Source organism: Ursus maritimus, unplaced genomic scaffold, assembly GCF_017311325.1.
Source record: "Ursus maritimus isolate PB19 unplaced genomic scaffold, ASM1731132v1 scaffold_21, whole genome shotgun sequence".
Lineage (NCBI taxonomy): Eukaryota > Metazoa > Chordata > Mammalia > Carnivora > Ursidae > Ursus > Ursus maritimus.
In genome coordinates, this window is record NW_024424564.1 from 39,947,631 (window position 1) to 39,972,645 (window position 25,015).

At 39.2% G+C, this 25,015-nt stretch overlaps 1 protein-coding gene across 2 annotated transcripts in view; it reads right to left on the reverse strand.

Moving 5' to 3' along the window:
* Window positions 1–350: 350 nt before the first annotated feature.
* SLC41A2 (solute carrier family 41 member 2) overlaps window positions 351–25,015 on the reverse strand; it is a 104,432-nt gene continuing 79,767 nt past the window's right edge. For both annotated transcript variants that reach the window (XM_040637406.1, XM_008705669.2), the window contains exon 11: window positions 351–760. In XM_040637406.1, coding sequence (XP_040493340.1) covers window positions 575–760 — 186 coding nt within the window. In that variant the 3' untranslated portion in view covers window positions 351–574. The remainder of the gene's footprint in view (window positions 761–25,015) is intronic.

Below are 25,015 nucleotides of genomic sequence, written 5' to 3' on the forward strand. Positions count from 1 at the left end.
GGAACAGTGAAAAGTCAGTTTATCTCATGCTCAACAGAACACATTCAGGTCAGGTTGGGAGCTAGTAACTGATCATTTATCCTCAGGCAGCAGAGAGGTGGGCACAGTTAAAACTATTAAAGACTTGGTTTTGGTCCCTTTCATTTTATAGTAGGACCTGCAGGAAAATACATCTGTGAGACAAGACAGGCTAAAGCAGAACTTGGTTTCCTTGAACCTGGAACCTGTTACAAGTTAAACAATAATAAAGTACATTTCCGCTACCTCAGTGGTTTTTAAATTATTCACTGTAAACATCCTATATTCTTTCCTATTTAATTAACTTCAGAGCTTGAGCTTGTGTCTACATCTATGTCAAATTACCATTTATTCTATGAAAAGCAGCACAAATACTGGTCACTCTGGTTTAACACAAATTCCTTAAAAAAATGTTAAGGCCATTTAATTGAATCAGGGCCAACTGAAGATTACCCTGGTAGAAGTCAAACTACTGATTTAAGATTTTTGAAAAAGAGTCGTAAGTGGTTGTCTTGTGTTTTCCTCCTTGGGACTTGAGAATAGCTTGTAGGATTTATTAGTCTCCAACGTCCCCATCTCGATCTCCGATAAGCCAAAGAAAATGAAAACTTAAGGCCAACAGAGCTGTCCCAAGCAGGTCACCCAATGCCGTCAGATAGGGGATGGAGAAGCTATCCGGGTCCTTTCCTTTCCTCCAGAAGTGATGGACCATCCAGTCAGCAATCCAGAGCAAGGTAAACACCTAGAAAACACCAGAGATTACTGCTGTGGCTTGGACGTTCCTAGCCCAGTAAACATAAGGCCCACTGGCCGTAAGTCTACGCCACTGTTTTCTGAAAAGAAGTACATGTGTCAAAGTCAAGAACCACGCTTGAAAAGAACTATTTAACTGGCAGGAACCTTTGCTTTTCACAAGAAAAAACGCTATGTATCCCTGCAATTAATAACATTTTTCTTCAACTTTTCACATATACCGTCTCATTTTCTTCAAGCTTCCCCCAAATCCCAATCGGCCTTATATTTAACAGTATCATTCAGCTGCCAAACCACTGTTCCAACTTCCTTCTATATGACAAGCCTGTGAAGAAGGAAGACATATAAAGGAGGAAATAGAAAGTACAATAAGGAATAACATTCTCCTACCGCAGGTGTATCAAATGAAATAGATGGGGAGCCGACCATTCACTTACTAATTACAAGGCCATGGGTGGCCTGTCAGGGGAAACGTTCAGTCAACGGTTAAGAACAATAACCAGAAGGGAGGTGCGATGAGGAATGATTTGTCTCCATAGCTGCGCAGATACAGACACGGAGTTGAAATGTTTTAAAGGGCGATTCAAATACTAACTAAGGTGATAGGTTTGAGTATTTTCTAGGCTATCAGGAATATGAAGACCGTCGTAATGCTCTGAATTTGGGAATCAGTTAAGCATTTTTTTCTTTGAATGTTTAGAGGCGGAGGAGCCTCTAATTTCCAAACTCCTTTAGCATTTAAAAGGCATTTGGGATTAGAGAGGCCAATGCTCTCTGGTTTTGAACAACTTGGCAGGAACAGCAGCATGGCTGCGAGCACGTCTCCATCACTCACTCCCTGACTGCACGCGAGTCACTTAACCTTTCACATTCTGTTTCTCCGAGTGAACGTTAGAGATAGTAATGGCACCGACCTTCATGAGAATGTTGCGAAGATAAAATAATAGACTCAATCATCAGCCGCAGGCACACAATAAGCTTTCACCAGATGTCTGCTACTAGAAGATCTTAAGAGCGTCACTGCTGTGCCAGTTTGGGCCCTCCCAGAAGTGGGGACACTTGGTGTGTGCAGGAGGAAGCCGACACCCGTCCAGAGTCTACGCCAAGGGGTGTTACCTTTTGCTGTTCTGACATGTTGGCCATGGAGGTGAGGTGCCTGCCGTGAGTTCTAAACTTCTGTGTGCTGTGGTTTAGCTCTGACACCTTCCCCAGAGAGGAGACTGGCTTGACTAAACAGAGAGACATGTACCCATTCTAAAGGAGTGAGCTTTAGATGTCTTTGGACATCTACGAGAGAGAGAGAGAGAGACTGTGTTTTAAGCCCCATTTTCTTTTGCATGAGATTGTTTCTTCTTTAGTGTTTCCCTGGCAAAGACTGTTTTGGGATCACAAAAGTTCCATCAGGACAACCTGTGTTATGTGTGGCGGAAGCATGATGAGATATGGATCTGATTTCCATTTATCATCTGTATGACTTTGGGTAAGCTTCTTCCCACTTTGAGCCTAAATGTTTCATTTGAAGAAAACCCAAAAGGGCCTCATGTCTGCCCCACTGACTTTGAGATAAGTAATAAGAGCCTCGGTCTGGGGGCAGGCAGAGAAAGGTGAGAAAGCAGCACAAACTCAGGTTACATCAATAAAAGCATAATGTACAGACCAAGAAAGACAGTCATCCACTGGGCCCTCAATGGGCCAGGCCCCATCTGGGCAGCGTGTTCTGTTCCGGATGCCTTATTTCCATAGGAACTTGGTCCCCCCTGCGTCTTCACTGTCTAGCAAAGTGACCGGCTCATAAGGCAGGCACTCACTATTTGACAGAATCCATGAGAATCCGTGGGACACAAAGAGTATCCCATGAGAACAAGGACTGTTTGTCCTGGGCAGGGAGGGCAGGAGATGTAAACTTAAGAAGGTTACGGTGTCAGGAGACATTAGTCTAGAATACACAGTTTCAGAGGGTAGTTTTAGGCTGTGGGAGAAAAGTTATTAAAAGAACTGTTTTCAAAAAAACAATCTGGGCTGCCTATAAATACAACAAATTCTGCAATAAACTCTATATTCCTGGAGTATATGGAGGTTCGATAAAGAAATGTGCTGATGAGTGAGTCATGTGCACAGGAGGAAACAGCAGTTTTGAAGAGAATAAGGTAGCTAATTTCTATGGGATTGGCAAGAAATAAAAATAAATCTGTATTATATGTGTATTATTACATATTCACAGAGGATAAGTTCATACATATTTATATGCATAAATTTATGTAATGTATGTCTATCATACATATATGATATGTATACAATTTACAAATTCCTTGTTTAACACCTGCATTGAATGGATTAGACTCATCTAGAACAGGAGTTGGCAAACTACAGCCCATGGGCCAAATTCAACCTGCTGCCTGTTTTTATAACTAAAATTATATTGGAACTCTGCTCTACCCATTCATTTACTTCCTGTCTATTTAGTCTATAATTTAGCTCACAACATTCTCATGAAATAGGCACTCTTATTATCCCCAATGTTCATTTGGAGCAATCAAGTCAGGGAGGTTAGGTGACCTGCTTGGCACTACAATGACAGAACCATGTAGCCGTGACACAGACCATATGGTCCACAAAACCCAAGATATTTAGTCTCTGGCCCTTTACAGAAAAAGGTGTGCTGACCCCCTACTCAGGAGACAAATGCTTATTCATACAGAAAGAAATAAAATAGCATCCATACCTCACATTGCAGAATAAATTCTAGGTAAGACTCAAGTACAAAAAGCAATACTTGAGAAGTTTTTTAAGAGAGTGTCTCATGGCCCTGATGTAGGGAATGATTTGATAAGTAAAATGCATAAAATATTAGTTTATAAACCATATTAAAGATTTCCATGGTTCAATAAACACCATAAATAAAGTTAGAAATCATGCCCCAGGCTTGGGAAAAAAGGCTCTGCATTGTATATAACTGACAAAGAATTAGTATTCAGAATATTTACACAGAATATACAGAGCATTCCTACAGTTCGTAAGAAAAAGAAACAACCCAATAGAATAGAAAAGGAAATCGAAAGTGTTAATAAACATATGAAAAAATGCTCAAGCTCACTAATAATACGGGAATGCAAATTAAACCACACATAAACTCTATTTCATACCCATCTAAGTGGCAAAAATCAATTTTTAAGCAACAGTAATAGCAAACATTGTTTTTAAAAATGGCCTGTTACAGAGACATGCGGTGTTCAAAGAGGTTCACATGAACTGATTTAATCCTCAAAATACCTCTGGAATATGCTACAAACTATTATTATCCCTTTTTGACATAAAAGGACACGAAGGCCTATGTGAAGTGTAGGAAGCCTGCCAGAAATCACACAGAGATCACACAGCTCGTGGGCGGAGACGGGCTCCAAACCATTTTCTAGTCTAATACTAAAGCCCACGTTATTAAGCGCCAGTGCAGCACACTGTTTCGGTACAAAGAACTCTGCATTGGCAACAGAAGTGTGAACTGGCACAACTACTCTGCAGACCAACTCGGCAGTCTCTGTTAGATTTGAACACGGGCATCTCCTCAATTCAGCAATTCCACGTAGAAACACGATTTTTTTTCCTTTTTCTTCTGCAACATGGGTAAAAGGATAAAACTGTTCGTGGCCGAAGGAGACTGGCCTGGGGGCTTTACTGATCCTGGTCCCAGGTGGCCACCCCAAGGACTGAGAGGACCAGTATCTTGGGGTACTTGCAGAAGTTCTGCTGGGAAACTCCAACATGCATGCTCCCAGAAATGCGTAAGAATGTTCACTGCACCGCTGTCGTCAAAGTCCAAAGTTGGAGATAACCTCAAAAGGCTCTTGACAAAGGACGGAGTAAATTAACTCTTAGGTCGCACAACTGAACACTACAGAGAAGCTAAAATGAATGAAAAAGAGCTCCATGGATCAACAGGAGTATGTCTCAAAAGCATATGGTGGAATGCAAAAAGCAGTAGGAGACTACGTAAAGTATGATTCCAATAAGGCTTATACATATGAAAAGCAATACAATATGTTAGTTATAGACTCATTCCGTAGCAGTCGTAGAGAAACATGCTTGGCAGTGGTACATACCAATTTAGACAAGTGCTCGGGAGGGAATCAAATGAGACCAGGAAGGGATACACAGGGGGCACCAGCCATATCCATGATGCATTTTTATTGATCATTTTGAAGTAGTTGCTTAAATAATTTGTTAAGGGTTGATAAAGCTGGGTAGTAAATACAAGGCTATTTTATTTCTTATAACTTCCTGTATATTTGTATTTTATAATTTAAAAAATGTGAGCAGCCAGGGCAGTGGTAGGTCACTGACCAGGGCTGCCCAAGGTACCTCTTAGAACACCTACCTACCCCAGGGGACACCCCAGCGAGGAAGTCAGTGTGCCCTGTCGAGTCCGTGAAAGGTTCAGATCGTTAGTGCCAAGTGGTGCTGGGGCTAATGCCAAAGGGGTATTTAAGTGCCTGTGTGTGGAGTGAGCAAACATCTAATTCTTTCATTATTCTTGCAACCGTCCTCCCCAGCTGGGAAAATAAAGAGACGTTTTCTGGAGAAACCGAAGGGGCAAGTCTCAGGACTGAAAAATACTAGAAACTATGAAATTTGAAAAATGAGGATTAATCGGAAGTCTGCACAGTTAACAATGGGATTCCTTTAGACCCTTGCTTTGTTTCAAGAACAGTGGTGGGCAGGAGTATAACCCCCCAGAGAGGACATCAGATGTTCAAATTCAGAGGGCTCCCAGTGAAGTGTCTGATGCCCCGACAGCCTTTTCTACTCCAAGCTACCCACACTCTCCATGCCTCAGTCTCCTCCCCGTAAAATAGAGGAAATAATCCCTATCTCATAATGAAATAGTGCAGAAGACTTACAACAGTACCTGCCACAAAGAAAGAACATAATAAATATTTGCTATGATTAAAAATGATAGGGGCACCTGGGTGGCTCAGTCAGTTAGGCAGCTGCCTTCGGCTCAGGTCATGATCCCAGGGTTCTGGGATCGAGCCCCGTGTTGGGCTCCCTGCTCAGTGGGGAGTCTGCTTCTCCTCTGCCCTTCCCCCCTTGTGCTCTCTCTTTTTCTCTCAAAATAAATAAATAAACAGTTCTTATGAAAGAATAAGAACTTGACTTTCCCAATAGCAGCACTGGGAGACAAGGAAGCAAGGCCTTCAAAAGCCTGAGAGAAAGGTATTTCCAATCCATAATCCTGTGCCCAGCCAATTTATCACTCAAGTGTTGAGGGTAAACTAAAGCATTTTAAGACATACATGCACTCAGGAAGTTTTCTCCCAAGTTCTCTTTCTTTGGAACTTTCTTGAAAATGTGTTGATGCAAAATGAGGGGAGAACCAAGAGAGAAGGAACAGAAATAGGGAAATAGAAGAGCCAACTGAAGAGAGCAGCAAGGGAAGAAGGCTCTGGGATGAGAGCCATGCGGTCGATGGGCTGGCGAGCCAGAGTCTAGACACAGCAGGCGGATGGAGCGTGCTGGAAATGAGGTCTCCACGATCAAGGCAAATGGAAAATTATCTGATACAACAGAGTTTGAGGGCAAAAAACTAAGCATAGATGTGTGACAGCTGTGATGGAGCACTTGGGAAAAAATTAAGGATTGGTTTATAGGAAACTATGTCAGTGAAAAAATAGGGCAATTATCTCCAGAAAAAAAAAAAAAAACAGAGAGAGAGAAAAAGAAAGAAAAAATTAAAAAGAAAGAAAATATAATTATGATGCATGACTTGGCTCTGTGATAAATGATATTTACAGTCATAGAATAGAAACAATCTTATTCATTAAATAAAAATTGAGCCTTCCTATTTTAGGAGAATGAAAGTTGGGGAAATAAGGCATGGGGTAAGATGGCTAGATCCTCATTTCTCATAACCAACGGTCCACAATTAATTTCTTAAGAAAGCAAAATTAGCAATCTAAGCACAACACAGAGATAAAATACCAGAAGAAGTGGCTACATTTGCTCTGGAGGACAAGTACTATTTAGTTTCTTACACACACACATAAAAGAACTTTTTAAAACATACAAATAACATATCTTTTTTCAATATGTGACCCACGAATGAGCTTTGAAATCAATTTGATGTAACTGGTCTTTAAAAAATGAAATAGAATAAAATAGAATATACACGGGGTTAGAATAGAAAGTATTAGGATGCTAATAAGGATATATCATACAACCTTTGTTTCAGCTATGAAATTACATGTATTTATATGTAAATAAAAGATAGAAATATGTGTGCATTAGTTTCAGTATAAACATTTTTCTTTTTTAGAGAAGGGAGGGTAGAGGGAGAGAGAATCTTAAGCAGGCTCCATGACCAGTGTGGAGCCCGACATGGGGCTCCCTCAATCTCATGACCCTGAGATCATGACCTGAGCTGACATCAAGAGTGGGATGCTTAACTGACTGAGCCACCCAGGCACCCCTAAACATATTTCTTACTGAGCGTTGTGGTCAAAAACATTTGAAAGCTACTGATCTAACATGTACGTCTGACATGTTAGATTCCAGGGATCCCACATGGAAATCTGTGGAAGGAGAAAACGATGTCATCTTTCTATTTGATCTCTTGACCTCTAGCAAAACACTTACCCATGATAAGCCTGAAACAAATGTGCGTTGCTGAACAGACTCTATCACTAAATGACCGTTACTGTCAATGAGTGAATAAACCCTCAAGTCCTCCTCATCTTCACAACGATATATGCATCACCTACCTCATGGGTGGGTTGCAGAAATTAAATAATGTATGTAAAGGGTTAAGCAAGTCTCTGTACACAGTCAGTACTCAATAAATATTAATGCCATCCTCATTGTTCATCAGTTAATACGCTGAATCTATGATCTTTATTTAAAAGGTTATTGGGGGACGCCTGGATGGCTCAGATGGTTGAGTGGCCGGCTCTTGGCTTTGGTTCAGATCATGACCTCAGGGTCCTGGGATGGAGCCCCATGTGGAGCTCTGTGCTCAACGGGGGGTCCACTTAGGATTCTCCTTCTCCCTCTGCCCCTCTGCCCCTCTGCCCCACTCATGCACTCTTTCTCTCTCTTTAAAATAAATCTTCTAAAAAAAATTAAAGGTTATTGAAATGGAAGTATGAACACTGGTTTCTAACACTAACCAATGTGACTTTTCTCTCTGATCCTCAGTTCAGGCTTCTTTAAAATAGATAAACTTATGTCTTCATAGTCTGTTCTGGCTCTGAAGTACAAAGGTAAGAAATTTCTTGTCATGAACTACGTAGCGATTGCTTGCCTCACTCTTGCGTATCTTCTCCCACCGCCTCCCACAGTTTTACTCCATTAATTGGATTTAAGTTCCCTTCCCATGCAATTTCTTTTTAAAGGTATTAGGATGACTCAAAGTTCACTCAGGTTTCAACTATTAATTTTTTTTTGCAAGTTAACAAAGGATTTCAGTGTTTTCTTGGAATTCGGTGTATAATGAATTATTAAAATCACAATAAATATCAGATACTTCCTCATGCAACATGTTTTATTTTTTTTTAAGTTAATGATTATTTAAGGAATGCATGCTTTTCACTGCAAAAACACATCAAAATCAAACCAAGGGTAGACTGTGTTTTTACATCGTCTGTTTGTTTTTTATAAAATATGCATAAATTCTTTAGGTAAATATACCTTCTGAAAAGGCAACTTTGTAGCCTGTTCTGCATGTTCTAGATGTATTGCTTGGAATTTAAATAAATATCCGAAGTACAAAAATATGTATTTGCTTTGGACGATATTGATTCTCTTGGCCAGCTCCTTCTTTGAGCTAGAATCAACATTCTCATGTACTAGCACCCCCTCTGTGCCCTGAATGCCAGTAATGGCCTTGTGTATTGTGTAAAGAAAGACGATTCTTTGGGGAAGGAAGGCCTAGAAAGATGATGCAAATAAACACCAGGAGCAGCAAATTAGTACAGTTCTTCCAAATCCCTAACTTACAAAGGCTGAATTTATTTCCCCTATAAAAATATGCTTCCCTAATCCAGTTTCCAGACTGGAAACCCTACTCATTAAAAGCGAATATATAAATGTTTGCTCAGAAGAATTTAGGATTATCAGTCAACAGGAACTCAATCTACTCCTGATATTTAAGTAAAAGCAACTTTTCTTTGGTCTAGTTTGAACTATTTTTGTAAGGTGGCAGGTGGAGGGAGGTGGGAAATTAGCAAACCTTATTTTGAGAAGGAGCCCATAATATTCCCAAAGAGTTCATGGCACAGAAATGGTGAAGACGTTCTGTTCAAAAAAACTTTTAGAAGGTGCAGCTTTAAAAGGTACAGATACTAGGGCACTGGGTAGTGTTCTATTTCTTAAGCTAACTGGTGAGTTTCCTGGTGTTCACTGAATTATTCTTCTTCATACCTTGTGCATATCATTGTTCATCTATTCGATATTTAATATATAATGATAATTTTTAAAAAGCATAATAATTTTTGGCTGGGTGTCCATTAACCCTGGCCCAGTTAATACCACCACTGATACTCCCTCGTCTGACCATGTCATTCTGTTCCAATCATGCAAAGAGCCAGTGATAACTAATGTCACTTAACATTAGGAAATGACAATTTGAAAATTAAAAAAAAAAAAAAGTCAAGCAAAATAAGATGTTTCTTAGTTTTTTTATCAGGAGGGGGAAAAGATAGAAATAAAACATATGGAAATAGCTATAGGAAATGAACATTTATTGATTTTCTCCTACTGAACTAAATTACTTTAATGCTGCTAGTAGCCACACAATATTAGGGAAAGATGCAACAGGCAGAGACCAGGCCCTGAGCAACTTAGGGGCTCCCCCTTCCCTCTGCCCATAGCCCAGAGATCACCCTGCTTCTATATCACTTCCCTTTCAGGTAGGAGGCCTTTCTGTGGGTTGCCTAGCAAAACATTTCACTGAAAAAAAAAAAAAAAGAATATTCATTCACTTGAAACCATTTATTGTATGCCTTTCCAATATATGTATTACTCAAATTTGAGAAATAATCTTGTAAAAAATATTTTTTTCATAGTACATCAAAATATTTGTGGTGGTGGTCTTTGAGTGTGGGGATTATTGGCAATTTTACCATGAGGAGTATATGCTGCTTTTCGATATGAAACAAAGCTCAAACTAAAACGAACAAACAAAAATGTCCATGAAACGATGACCAAAACTCCCTTCCTTGCCCAAGCTCAGAAGAGAAATGTGTTTTCTCACTATACTAGGTGACGTATGGTCTCAGAAAACAGATTTAAAAGGGTAACTTTGAAATCTATAGGAACTGAATAACAAATATTGCTAGAACATACCTGGAAAACATTTTAAAGGTAGGTAAGGTTTAAAAAAAAAAAAGGGTGCAGGTTAAATGAAAAGTGTCAGAAGGATAGTTCTGAACTTCTTTGACATAAGAAAGGTAAACCCTGAAGTCAACTTACTTTAACGGGAGGAAATAAAAGGAAGGGACAAAGACATAATTGAGAAATTTGAAAATCAATCTTTTCTTAATATAGAAGGGTCTCTTAAAGTTATTGATTATAGACAGAATATGGAGAAAAGCAGGGAATATAGCTGGGAGTACAAAAGGAAGGAACATGCGTAATTAATCTAATTCACATCATAGAAAAAAGCAGCCCTGAGAAGAGACACGCATGAAAACCCAGATGTAATCCACTTGGACTTCCATAAGGTTTGAGATACAGTATCACATACGGATTCATAAATATAATTACTGTGGCTGTTGAAATGCTAGCACACTGAGAACTCTTATGTTAAGAGCAGAGAATAAAAGGATATTGATTTGGCAGGGATCACAGAGAAAAACATCTACATTAGTTTTGGTTATTTGGCACATCTGTAGCTGTAGCTGTAAAAATACAAATATTCCTATAAATGAACTGAGACCCACATAAAGAAGAGAGCTTGCAATTAAGAATGACAAATGATTTCTTTTGCGACTAAAATTTAAAAAAACATGTGAAGGCTCAAAAGAGAACAGTTGCATAAGAATAGACATATACATCAGTGGAACGTAATAGAATTTAGAAATAGACCCATATATACATGAACCGATTTGTGACAAAGACACTAAGGTCATTCAAGGTGGGTAAGGATAGTTTTACCAATAAATGGTACCGGAACAACTTGGTATTCCGTAAGGAACAATATGGACCTTAATCTGTAATTCACAAATATTAACTCAAAATGGATCAGAGACAGCAAAAAAAACCTAAAACCAGAAAATTTCTAAAAGAAAAGAGGAAAAACCCTTCACAAGCCACACATAAGCAATGGTTTCTTAGGACAAAGAAAAGCACTAGCCATAATGAAAAAATTAATAAACTGACTTTATTAAAATTGAAACTTCTGTTAAAATATATGGTTAAGAAAATGAAGAAGCAATGTATAGACTGATAGATAATATTTTCAAAACATGTCTATAACAAAGGACCTGTACCCAGAATATATAAAGAACTCTTACAACTCCATAAGTCAACCCATTTTTAAAAATGGACATAAGATTTGAACTCGACCATTTTCTTACATCATACACAAAAATAAACCCAAAAGGGATGAAAGACCTAAATGTGAGATAGGAATCTATCAAAATCCTAGAGAACACAAGCAGTAACCTCTTTGACCTTGGCTATAGCAACTTCTTGATAGGCACATGTCTCCAGAGGCAAGAGAAAGAAAAGCAAAAATGAACTATTCGGACTTCATCAAGATAAAAAGCTTTTGCACAGCAAAGGAAACAGTCAACAAAACTAAAAGGCAACCTATGGAATTGGAGAAGATATTTGCAAAAATGTCTTATCAGATAAAGGGCTGTATCCAAAATCTATAAAGAACTTATCAAACTCAACACCCAAAACACAAAAACTCCAGTCAAGAAATGGGCAAAAGACGTAAACAGACATTTCTCTAAAGAAGACATACAAATGGCCAACAGACACATGAAAAAATGCTCAACATCACTCAGCATCAGGGAAATACAAATCAAAACCACAATGAGATACCACCTCACACCTGTCACAATGGCTAAAATTAACAAGTCAGGAAATGACAGATGTTGGCGAGGATGTGGAGAAAGGGGAACCCTCTTACACTGTTGGTGGGAATGCAAATTGGTGCAGCCACTCTGGAAAACAGCATGGAGGTTCCTCAAAACGTTAAAAATAGAGCTATCCTACGACCCAGCAATTGCACTAACTAGGTATGGATCCAAAGGATACAAACATAGTGACTTGAAGGGACACCTGCACCCCAATGTTCATAGCAGCAATGTCCACAATAGCCAACTATGGAAAGAGCCCAGATGTCCACTGACAGATGAATGGATAAGGAAGATGTGGGGTGTGTGTGTGTGTGTGTGTGTGTGTGTGTATGTATTTATATAATGGACCACTACTCAGCCATCAAAAAGAATGAAATCTTGCCATTTTCAACAATGTGGATGGAACTAGAGGGTAATATGCTAAGCAAAATAAGTCTGTCAGAGAAAGACAAATACCATATGATTTCATTCACATGTGGACTTTAAGAAACAAAATAGATGAATACGGGAGAAGGGAAGGAAAAATAAAATAAGATGAAAATTGAGAGGGAGACAAACCATAAAAGATGCTGAACTCTAGGAAACAAACTGAGGGTTGCTAGAGGGGAGGTGGGTGGGGGGATGGGGTAACTGGGTGATGGGCATTAAAGAGGGCACGTGATGTAATGAGCACTGCATGTTATATGCAATGGATGAGTCAGTAAATTCTGCCTCTGAAACTAATTAAAAATAATAATAAATTACAAAAATATAGAGGGACTCTCAAAAAGTTTTCTTTGCAGCAACAGCCTACAGTAGGGGTCAGCAAACTACAGCCTACAGGCCAAATGTGGCCCGCCACCTGTACGGCCCATACGCTAAGAATGGTTTCGATATTTTTAAATGGTTGAAAATAATCAAAGGAAGAATAGTATTTTGTGACATATAAACATTATAGGAAACTTAATTTCCAGTGTCCACAGTAAAGCTTTGCTGGGACACAGCCACGCTCATTATTTACACAGTGTCTGTGGCTGCTGATGTGTTGTCAGAGCAGAGCTGAGTACTTGGGACAGAGACCATGTGGCCTGCCAGGGCCTAAAATGTTGACTATCTGGCCTTTTACAGAAAAAGTTTGCTGATCCCTGCCCTAGAGTATAGGACCCCTTTCTGTCATTCTCCACTAGGAAATAATGAGATTACCAAGTTTAATTCTCAGTCCTTTTACTTACCTTGTGATGGAGTAGAGAGAACAAAGACTTTGGAGTAATACAGATCTAAGTTCAAACTTTATGACTGAACTACTTCTGTGACTCCAGGTAAAATTTTTTAAGCTCTCAGTCTCTAAGAGTTGTCACTTGGAAAGTAGGGAAGGCTAGGCACATCTCAGAGGACCGCTGAAAGGATTACACGAAATAAGGTCCATAAAATATGTTGTCTGGCAGCTACTAGACACTCAGTAAGTATTAGTCTGTATTCTCCTTGTAAGTTAAGGTATCCCAGAACAGTGGCTAGAGAAAAGAACGATCCAGACCACTCACCAAACAGTTGTTGCATTCAAAGCCACAAGCTATAGTTTGGTACTTTGCCTCTGTTCTTTTTCTGACACAAGGTAGTTACCACACTTCATTTACTTTTGTTGTTGTTGTTAATGCCGTCATCTGTACTGAATATAAATTGAACAATATGTTCTGTATTCTTCATGGGTCTGGTTTCTTCTGCTCAAACAATGAGGAACTGTGTCAGTATTAGCCCAAATACTCAAAGCACACTCAATACATCTTGAATCCAGTTTAACAAATTTTTTTTTATACCTAACATAGAAGACACTGTGATAAGCGTCACTCAGAAAGAATACAACACGGTTACTGCTTTCAATGAGATCCGAATCTGCATGAAGAAACATGAGTGAAATGCCTAAAATAATCCAAGAATTCTATAAAGCTGGACACTTATTTGATAATTATTTACTGTAACAGGCAGGGGCAGGGGCCGAGTCTATGACGCTGGTCTTTCTGTCTACGTTCAGCTACAACCGTGTCGGAAATGGATGCCCATTATTCAACTAAAACCAAAACAAGCCAAAACATAATCTCTGGATAAGACTAAACTAGAACATCCTTTGGAGAAAAGTAGAAGGGACCTTAGCAGAGCTGGGAGGTAATACCGGTCAAGAACCTACAACAGGTTCTTCAGAGCACCTCCCAAAACAGATGATTCGAGGAAAACTGACTACGAACACAAGATTCTTGGAACAGAGGTAACCATACAAAGTAGACGGCTTACGCACAAGACTATCAAAATAACAGTTCCAGCTATAGCTAATAGAATGGTTTTGGACTTTCTCTTGGCCAACCAAAACCACTACTAACACTCATGTTATTTATACCTGACCAACATTACAGATGAAATAAAGCAATCTATATCTAAGCTAAAAGAAAAGGCAATCTGGCTACCTAGGGAAAGCAAACCAAAAATCAGATCTTCACAAATGAAACCCTGTCTTCCAGAAGAACCAGCGACATAGGTAAAGGTCTGGACAATCCCTAATGATCTCCTGCAGCTTTGACCAAGTGAAGAACAGAAATGGAGACTGAGAATTTAGAAAGTTCGCACACTCCCAGGAAAACACTCCCCGATGATTCTTAAGCCATGTAACAAAAAGCCATCGGAACTGGTTTTAAATTCAGTCAACCAACAAACAACTTACATTACTGAACACACTTTAAAAGCCAGCCAATCAATGACAGTCCTTGCTTCTGAAGTAGCCAATGAGGAACAAATTCAGTCCAATAACTATACGGCTTGGGGCCAACCAAATACCAGTCACACCCAAGTAACCATACATCTACAGATGGCATCAACCCCCTCGTGCTTCTGAACATCTGCCAACCCCTCAGCTCCATGCTTCCCTAAAATCCGACGTAAGATCGGCAGTTTGCCAGGCTAGAGAGACTCTACCTGCTCTGAGCATAGCTCCCTTACAACAGTGAGCAATCAACTCCACTATGTCTCTTTATTTTTAGATATTGAATGATGGTCTTATCCTCCTTTCACATCCTTTAAACATTCCTTTTATTTATTTATTTTTAAATATTTTCTGTATTTATTTGAGAGAGAGAGAGGAAAGAGCACAAGCAGGGAGAGCTGCAGGCAGAGGGTGAAGCAGGCTCCCCGATGAGAAGAGAGCCACATGTGGGGCTTGATCCCAGGACCCTGGGATCATGACCTGAGCTGAAGGCAGATGCTTAACTGACTGAGCCACCCAGACACCTTAACATTCCTTTTAATAATACAATTAGAACTAACATGGACATTTAGCTTTAAAATTTAAAAAAGTAGTATGGGACTAAATATTTATTTTTTAAAATAAGCTAAAAATTTTTAATTATAAAATCAATCAGGTCAGTATTTCTATGGTGAATATTCTGGGATCACAATCAACCACAATTTTATTCTGGCAAATTTCTTGAGTAATGGTTTTTATGTTTTTCAATTAAGTGCTTTCACAGAGCTGTGTTATAAGATTTATTGTCGGTGACATGAAAAGTCCTCTAAGTCACGTCTGCGATCTCAGCAGGATTCAGAGCACGGCTGGTTACAGCCTAAGCAGAACACTCGAGAAAGATGGCTCAGCTTCTCTGGCTCTACCTTCATCTTCATCAGGGTCGACAAGCCTGAAAAGAGCTCCCTTTCTCAATGCCTTGCTGCCCAGGCATCCAGCCTGCTATGCCTCCAATGAGCCAGAGGCAATCATTTCATCTTCCATGCCTGACTGGCCTGGAGCCCAGTCATACTTGTCTAGAGAATTAATCACAAATATGGATTTAGGGAAGTGTGTCCATTTTCAGTCCCCACAACCTAAGCTACAATAACATCATCACACTATCGTATCACAAAAGTGCAATCACAAGGCTAAAAAAGAATCTCAAAAATTCACCCATTTCAACCGCCTACCTCCCAAAGCTAAAGATGTTTTTGCAATGAGAGAAAAAAAAAATTCTTGAAACTGTTGATCTTTCCCTCACATTTCCTTTGTCATTCTCTTCAGACTTTTCTTTCCGCCCAATCTGACAGAAACCAATTAAGAGACAGAGGCAGAAGAGTAACACAGAAATAAAGAGATCCTCACTTTCCATTTGAAATCTGGTGAACTTAAATCTTGAGGAGAGAGAAAAGAATGTGAATGAGATCAGCCAACCTGTTAAAATCCCCTGGCTGGGGCGGCTGGGTGGCTCAGTCAGTTAAGCGTCTGACTCTTGGTCTCAGCTCATGTCTTGATCTCAGAGTCATGAGTTTGAGTCCCACATTGGACTCCACACTGAGCATGGAGCCTACTTAAAAAAAATAAATAAAATAAAATCCCCTGGTTGCTTAGCTCTTTGCTTTGAGATACCATCTAGGAAGAGGATTTGAGTTAGTGTGATAATAAAAAAATACATGAGCGCACCAATTAATAAGGCCTCTTATGTGCCACACATTTAAACAGTACTGCTACTGTGCAGAGAGGAATCATTATCCTCACATGCAAGAACAATAAGACCCCCAAGGAATTAAGTAACTTTCCTAAGGCCAAGCCAACGAACTCTCAGTTAGTGGCTGGTTATCCTGGGATTCCAGTTATGGCCGTGTTGCCACTATTCTCTTTGAGAAGAATGACTCCAAGGAATTAGTGGGGCATCAGAATTACGGTAAGCACTCTTGATGTTAGATTCCATAGGTTCTAATCCCCTCACTGATCCCCTAAGAGACTCATTACTCCAGTGATCCACAGCTACTAAAGAAGATGATATTAAGATAGTAAGATAGTAATAGCACCTTACACGGATTATTACCTCATTTCATCCTTAAAACGACCCACACGGTGGGTCTATTCTGCCGCTTTTTACAGACAAGAAAACACATTCCCTGAAAGGTTACCTTGCTGAAGCTGACACAGGCGTGAGTGGTGGAAACAAGAGCCCAAGCCCTTACATACTATAGACTCCACTGCATCGAACGAATGTATCAGACCTCTCAAGTTTGTTGCAAGTGGAACTAATTTTGAAAATCATCATTTTATAAAACACCATAAACTCTTCAGTCTGGTCTTCAAGATCCTTCATGATCTTGCCACAATCTGTAATTTTCAACCTTATTTTCCAGAAATTTTCTTATTATATTCTGTAAATACCCTGAGTTTTCTCACTTACCTAATGCTACTTCCTTTTACTGAAATGGCATTTTCTATGGATTCCACAAACAAAATTTTATCCCCATTATAAATCTTCCTCCCCACGTAGGAAAAAACTCTCCCACTACTGAAATTCCATAGCACTTTGTCCTTCTCTCAGGACACTTTGGACCTATTTGTGTTCTTGACTGGATTCCTACTTGACTTCAAAAGACAGATTCTGTGTAAACTCTGTGGAATGAATGCCCTCTGATGCAAAATGCCTGGCTGGAAGAAATATGAAGATCTAATGAAGCCGGAGGAACAAAGACAGCTTTAAGTCTTCAGAAATTGCCATCCTAAGAACTACGATGCTCTAAGAGCACGACAAAGTGCCAAACATATTCTTGTAAAACACAATGGTTAGGAGGGTAGACTGTAGACTCCATCTTGCTGTGTGGACTTGGGCAAGTCACTCAACTTCTCTCTACGTCAACTGCCTCACCTGAGAATGAGAATAACATAACTTAGCTCACAGAGTTGTGGTGAGTACTCGGTGAGTTCATATGTATAAAGTGCCTAACAGTGAATGGCTAATAATAATAATAATAATAATAATAATAAATGTAATACAAATATTTGTTTTTATTGTTTTTGAAACTTTTATTTATATTGAAAAAGCAGCTGAGATTACCAAACCTCAAGAAGGGAACTGTCAGAGATAGGACATGTTCAGAATGAACAACTTAGATGATAAGGAGACCAGTACTCTTTTCCTCTCACAAGATCAAGAGGAGATATACCTGAACATTATAATATAAGTCAAATTATGGCAGAAAGCGGTGAATACAGACTTCTGGGTAAAAACAGGTCCATTAAAAATTAGCTGTTTGAAAAAAATCAGCTGTTTGGACGTGGAATACAATTTTTCAGGAAAACGACATGTTATGTAGTGCCTGAGTTTCTGGCTAACCCATAAAAGCCAATTTAATTTAGTATTACTTTAGCAGTAATTATCAATTCTCATATTAATAGACTGTTGCAGTTACCAGCTTATTTTATTATCAGCATATACATTACTCAGTGTGTACAAAAATGCTTTGTAACAAATCATCTTTACTGTAGAAGTGGGAATTCACAAAATCACACAACATGAATGCAGGAAGGGATCTGAGTGACAGCTAGGGTCACTGTGCTTCTTCCTTTGCCCAGGGTAGTGATGATAATTATGCTTGTCATTCTAATTATCGACAGCTCCCTTTCACTCTCAAAAGTGTCCCAGTTTAGACTAAAATTTTATGGTCACCTTAGTGTTAGTATCTTCACCCTTATGTCACAAGTGAGGAATCTAAGCCACATAGCAGTGCTGTGACTTAGCCAGAGTCGCAGAGTTAGGAAGGGACCAGGAAGGGATTCCTTAGCCTGCAGTCTTCCTGTCCCACTGCATGCACTCACCAGTAGCAGGATAAGGTGATGACAGTGATGGCTAGGATCTGGGGCACCAGCAGTGCACACCACAGAAAGTCTATATGAGCAAGGCTCTCCCCATCCCGGAGGGACTCAACAGCGTCAGGAGCTGAGGCTGGAGAAGTGTAGCGGATCTTTGTTTGTATGCCCGAAGCCTGGCCTACTGCCCTTTTCACTGTACCCCCTTGTGGCTTCTTGTCTAGCTATGGGAAAGACTATGAGGAGAATGAGGAATTTAGTTTGGACGTGTCATGTTTGAGACATCTTTCCACACGTAACTGGAGATGCAGAAAAGGAGTCCAGACTGGAGATATCAATATGAGGGGAAGCAATGAAAGGGTGCTATCTAAAGCTTACGGGCACTCATCAGGAGAGCAAGAAAAGAGATCTGCGGTAAAGAACAGGGATCAAAAGGAAGGTGAATGGTGAGGAGGTTAAAAAAAAAAAAAAGGGCCTCAGGGCATTGAATGACCAGCTCCCATAATGAGGGGAAGAAGAAATGGCAGCTCTGACAATAATGATGATAAACTGCAGCCACTACCATGATTGGAAACATATTATGTCCCAGAAATTCCACCGAGTAATATATAGACATTAGCTTAGCCCTCATTACTATCCTCTGAGTCAGGGGGGGAAAATAAGGCCAACGAGGTTACAAAACTTGATTAAAGTCACAAAATAAGTAGCAGAGCAGAGATTTCAACTCATGTTTGACTCTAAAGAGCTCCGATCTTTCTACAATATTCTGCATATTGGGATCTTATCTTCTCTCTTCTTTCCTTTGTCCTTCGTATGTGACATTTGTGATTACACGAAGCCTGGCTTATTGATATTTTTCTTCTGTGGGAAGATTAATTTTATGTTTCTATTTACAGTTAAAAGGCACTAAATCATGTGAACATGACTTCAGAAGTAAGATGTGGTCGGTGTTTCTTTTAGTAAGTATATAGACCATATTTCTGACCCAAGCACGTTCCACTTGATAAGAAATGGAAAATGTTTGCTCTTAATTTACACCATTTGTGTTGTGGCCATGGTCATGTAACAAACACAGGTTTCAAAATGACCATGAACTATTATTTATAAGACAGAAATCCTTATTAGGAAATTCATTAATCAATATCCTAATTATATATTTTATTATGTGGGGCACACATTTGCTCGTTGAAGGTGGGCTTAAGATTTGCTAAGAACAATTCTTCTGGGATTATGAACCTGTGCAATTTGTACAGACGTATAAAATTTAAAACCAAATATTGTCTACTGAAAGGTAGGAACAAAAACTAAGGAGACTCCTGTTTTAAAAATCATATTAACAAAAAGCATAAGAATTAACTATCTTGCTAAGAACAATTTCTTCTTTATTGATATTAAATGAAGTTCTCATCAGCTACAATATATACTCTGATCCTCCCCTTCAAAAAAAAAAAATCTATTGAAGCACTTTTAAAGAATGAAAGCCAGGCATTGGCAAAAAAAAAAAAAAATTGATTCTGAAGTTACAGAGGAAGACTCTACTGTCACAGAGAGGGAAGTCTTGGGCGCTTCTCTGTTTCACACATACACACCCAATCTCCCACAACTGAGAAACGATTGTAAAGGCCAGGGACAATGTCTTCTATTTCCTTTGTACAGCGACTAGCACAGTGCTTGGAAACTATTATGGATTTGATAAAATCCTGGTATGTCCAATTCTCAATTTTACATATTAAGAACTTGTTGTCGTTATATCATTTAATGGAAATATTTGTCTCTCCCACATGAAACAACAGATATAGCCAGAAGCAAAGATTTTCTACAACCAACTTTCACAATGAATTTCTCATGGAATTTGGTGCTGCTGGAATTTTAGCAGTGTTCTTAATAACCTAATTTTCTGCATGAAACAATCATTGCCTAAAATAGGGAATTAAAATTTTCATTTAGAAATGGTTTTGATTCATAGTTTACCAATTATATAAGCAAGCCCTGTGTTGGGATTCAATAGGCATCAAGAACTAGAAAAGTCTTTTTTTCCATTAAAATATTTTATAGCAAAAAAGCATTAAGATACTGCATATGTGCTTATCTTTTTGCCTCTTGTAGGGTATGTCATCCAAGCTTTATGCTTTTGCCTTTTCACAGACAAAGGAAGCACAGTTAGGATTTCAAAACACAAAGGGAAACTAGTAGAGACTTTAAATTAAATAGAGAAATGAGCCACAATGTACTCTGTTCCTTCTTTGCTCAAGAAATTGCCAGTCTGCTTATTTGATTGATAGTTATTTTTGTACCTTCTGGGGTTTATTATGCTGTCAAAACACTACATCCTTGAAAAAGACTACAGAGAATAAGGCAAACAAATGAATTAGAGACATGGAACGCTGAAGAAGATATCAGGATTCCCTTTGGTAGATCTTAGAAGGAAGGCCAACTAGATTCATCACAGCCTGGAATTCCATATTATGCTTTTGATTTCACAAATTAACAAGCTTTGCGCACTTAATGAAGCATCTGAATCAGTAAGATGTGAAGCAGAGGAAATCATCGCTTAGAAAGACCCCAATCATCTCTAAGTTTTTGGAAGAACGTACACTCTGGTTCTATAAAATCAAACTTGTGGGTTCAATGGGCTAATGTAACACAGATGAAAAAAACTAAGCCAACAACCATACCCTTAGCCATGGCTAGCAGTCTCGCAAATGTTGGCTGATGGCGCAAAAGGTATAATGAGTAGCCCAGGATGGTTAGCTTGGTGCCAACCCATCCTTACTGCTGAAAAAGAAATACAAAATGCAGTATGACCACTGGTGTACCAAATACAAATGGCTTTCACACATTACTCTGTCCTTGACATATTCCAACTAATCCTGATTGCTCTTGGGCCCTGGGCAAGAACACGGTAAGCATACAATCCATCACAGCTACTGACTGTGGTTGGTGGCCTTCCTGCACATAACAAAAACACATTTGTTAGGTTCCTTCGAATTGCAAGACACATAATAAATTCTTACACAATGTACTTTGTGACATGTTAAGTGGCTTTTTTTTTTAAAGATTTTATTTATTTATTCAACAGAGATAGAGACAGCCAGTGAGAGAGGGAACACAAGCAGGGGGAGTGGGAGAGGAAGAAGCAGGCTCATAGCAGAGGAGCCTGATGTGGGGCTCGATCCCACAACGCCAGGATCACGCCCTGAGCCGAAGGCAGACGCTTAACCGCTGTGCCACCCAGGCGCCCCATTAAGTGGCTTTTTAAACTTAAAGATTCGTTTCCAAAAAATGTAGTTAGTGTGTGCCAAGGGCAAAATAAGATACGAGATACTTGACCATTCCAAGTCCCAAACAATTTCAAATTCAAGTTGACTTTTTACTTTTCTCTTGAGGTAAGAAATAGCTACAGGACCAAAACTAGAAAGCTAACATGCTCTGAAAAAACTCTTGCATTAGAGGCACCTGAATGGCTCAGTTAAGCTTGGGACTCTTCATTTTGGTTCAGGTCATGATCTCAGGGTTTTAAGATCGAGTCCTGCATGGGGCTCTGCAGTATTCTCTCTCTCTCTCTCCCTGTCCCTCTCTCTAAAACAAATAAACAAACTCTTGTGTTAACATCTGAAATAAAACCTTAATTTTTAAAACTCATTATGAAAAAGTTCAAACATACACAGAAGAGAACAGTACAAATTAACCCATACCATTCCCATGTACCTCGCTCAGCTTCACCAATGATCAATATGACCAGTACTGCTTTATCTATATACCGTACCTTTCATTTTCTCTAGATATCAAGTCATTTCATCTCTAAATGGTTCAGAAAAACCTTATAATTCTGGCTGAATGGTGATAGAATTTGGGGGGGGGTTGTGTTTTATTTCTCATCGCCTCTTACTTTCAATACCTATGTCATCGAAAGAGAGAAAGCTGGTGTTTACTGAAAGCGAGGAGAAGAAAATTTAGATTTTTCAGTTTTTCTGGCATTTCAAGGGCTTAAATACAGTTGTAAACTTTTCTCCTCCCTCCAGCGAAGGAGGAGACATGGCTGGCAAGATAACATTATTTGGGGGCGGCCCCCTGGCCCCTTACCCCCAGCTGCCCCCACCTCCTAGGCTCTGGCCCACCCAGCCTGCTCCCTCATAAGGATGCTAAGACCCCCAGTGAGCCCTGGGCCAAGCCCCAAACACAGCTGTGAGCCCAAACTCCAGCAAGCAATGGCCCTCAAACCAAATTAAAAGAGAGAGAGAGAGAGACAGTTATTCAGTTTAACAAACATTAACTGAGCACTAGGAATGAGATGAGATAAAATGAGTAAAAATGAATAAGCCAAAGATCCGTTCTCTAGAATAGGTGAGACACACATAAACAGATAATGTCAATAAAATGTGGAAAAGCTAGAATAATGATATTCACAGGGTACTATGGGAACAGAATAAGGGTACTCAGACCAAATTAGGTATTCAAACAAGGCCTCCAGGAAGAGATGATATCTGAGTAAATGCAAAAATACTGCAAATGATTGTTACCATGTCATTATAATAAGGCCAATATGATGTTCTTTCAAACAGATTTCCTTCATTTAGTTGGTTAGGGAACTGGGTGGTGGGGGTTGGGAGGGGGACTTCATCAAGGAATATTAGGAAGAAAGCAAAACACCAAGAATTCAAAAACAACCACTATATAATGTCTTGTGGGGAATACCATAGGGAAAAGGGCTTGGTCTCTCACCTCAAGGAGGTAGGAATCTAAGTGGGAAGAAATCAAACAGCATCAGAAAACCTTATTACAGAATATTCAATCAAAATAGAGAGTTTAGGGATGGGGAGAGTAGACTAAAATATTTGGGTAAGAGCTGGGACTTAAACCAACATTTTGAATATAAATTTACCCCAGATCAATGGGGGAAGCCAGTCGAGTAAATAATAATAAAACGTGAGTCTTAAGTGGTCAAGGAGGCTTTGTAAAAGTATTTCTTCATTCTGTCCATCTATGAACTGACTGAAGGAGGCAGGGGAAGGGCTTTTACCTAAACCTCAGTTTCCAAAGAGGTGTACATGTGTGTTTACATGCGTGTCACGTGTGTTGGTGTCAGAACATGATGGTTTGATTTGAGCATTTGCAATCGGACTCTAAGCTATTCCATTGGGATAATACACAATGTCAAGTGCATGCCAAGATCTACCCTGGCGATATCTGATTCTTGGGGAGAAAATAAAAACTAAAACCCATAAAAACAAAAGCTGTAACAGATACATAAGAAAATTCAATCAACACTATAAGATTAAAAAAAGTAATTTCCAATCGTCATCAGAGATCAATGCCTCACCACCTAAATTCTAGTTTTAATAGCAACGACAGCATCAGCTAACACTTAAATAGCATCTACTATGTGGCAAGCTTTATGTAATTAACTTATTTAATCTTCAAAATGAGTTATGAGATAGACACTCTTATTCTTCCCATCTTATATGGGAGGTAACTGAGATACAGAGAGATTAATATTATTCTTTCCTCACCTCCAGTTTTTCAACCTTTACTTGTCAGAATTTAAGTCAGAGGTTAAAAAAAAGACATGTAGGATTTCTCTGAGTACAGGCTGAAATCTAATATTTTTATAAGTTCAAAAAAATTACTTATATCCTTCATTGATTCAAGTGAAATGATGTGTGATAGTGTGTTGGCACAGAGCCATAAACATAAATGTAAAATCAATCCATGAAGCTAAGAGGTAGAGTTGCAAATAGAAACATGCTCTAAAAATGGCATGTTTATCAATAGACCAAAGAACAATCTCTGAATATTTCCCACGGGACTGAAGAACGCATCTTTTTCATAATACTTACACAGAGATAAATGACCATATCATATATAGCAATAAAGGAAGCCAGTGGCAAAAAAGCATTTGAAATAACTTTTGTCCCTACTGAGCAGTAGAAAATATTACTCCCTAGGTAGAGTTAGTTGCTTTTTCTTCCAAGCTCTGAAAGCACCTTATATGTAGCTATGCCCAGCATTTGTATATTACATTATAATGTAATTATCTGTTCATGTAGTAGTCTTCCCTCCAGACTTTGAGTCCTGGAGGATACGGTCTGAATGTATTCATCCTGGGATTTAAAACCCATCTCTGTTCTAGTAGAATGAAGGCTTACTGGATGAATAAATCATTTGATAGGTAACTTTTAATAAACTCTTTGGCACTACAAAGTGTTATAGGAAAGTTTAAAATATCAAGTCATAGTGTGTTTGCTATTTTAAGAGTGGATTCCAGTCTCCTTTGCCTGGTATTTAAGGCCCTTCTACGTAGCCCTAATCTACCTTCTTAACCTTCTCTCATCTACTCCCTCCTCCTAGTTACCTTTTTTTTAGTTTATTTTTTATTTTTTTTATTTTTTAAAAGATTTTATTTATTTATTTGACAGAGAAACAGCCAGCAAGAGAGGGAACACAAGTAGGGGGAGTGGAAGAGGAAGAAGCCCACTCCCAGCGGAGGAGCCTGATGTGGGGCTCGATCCCAGAATGCTGGGATCACGCCCTGAGCCCAAGGCAGACGCTTAACGACTGAGCCACCCAGGCACCCCAATTTTTTTTT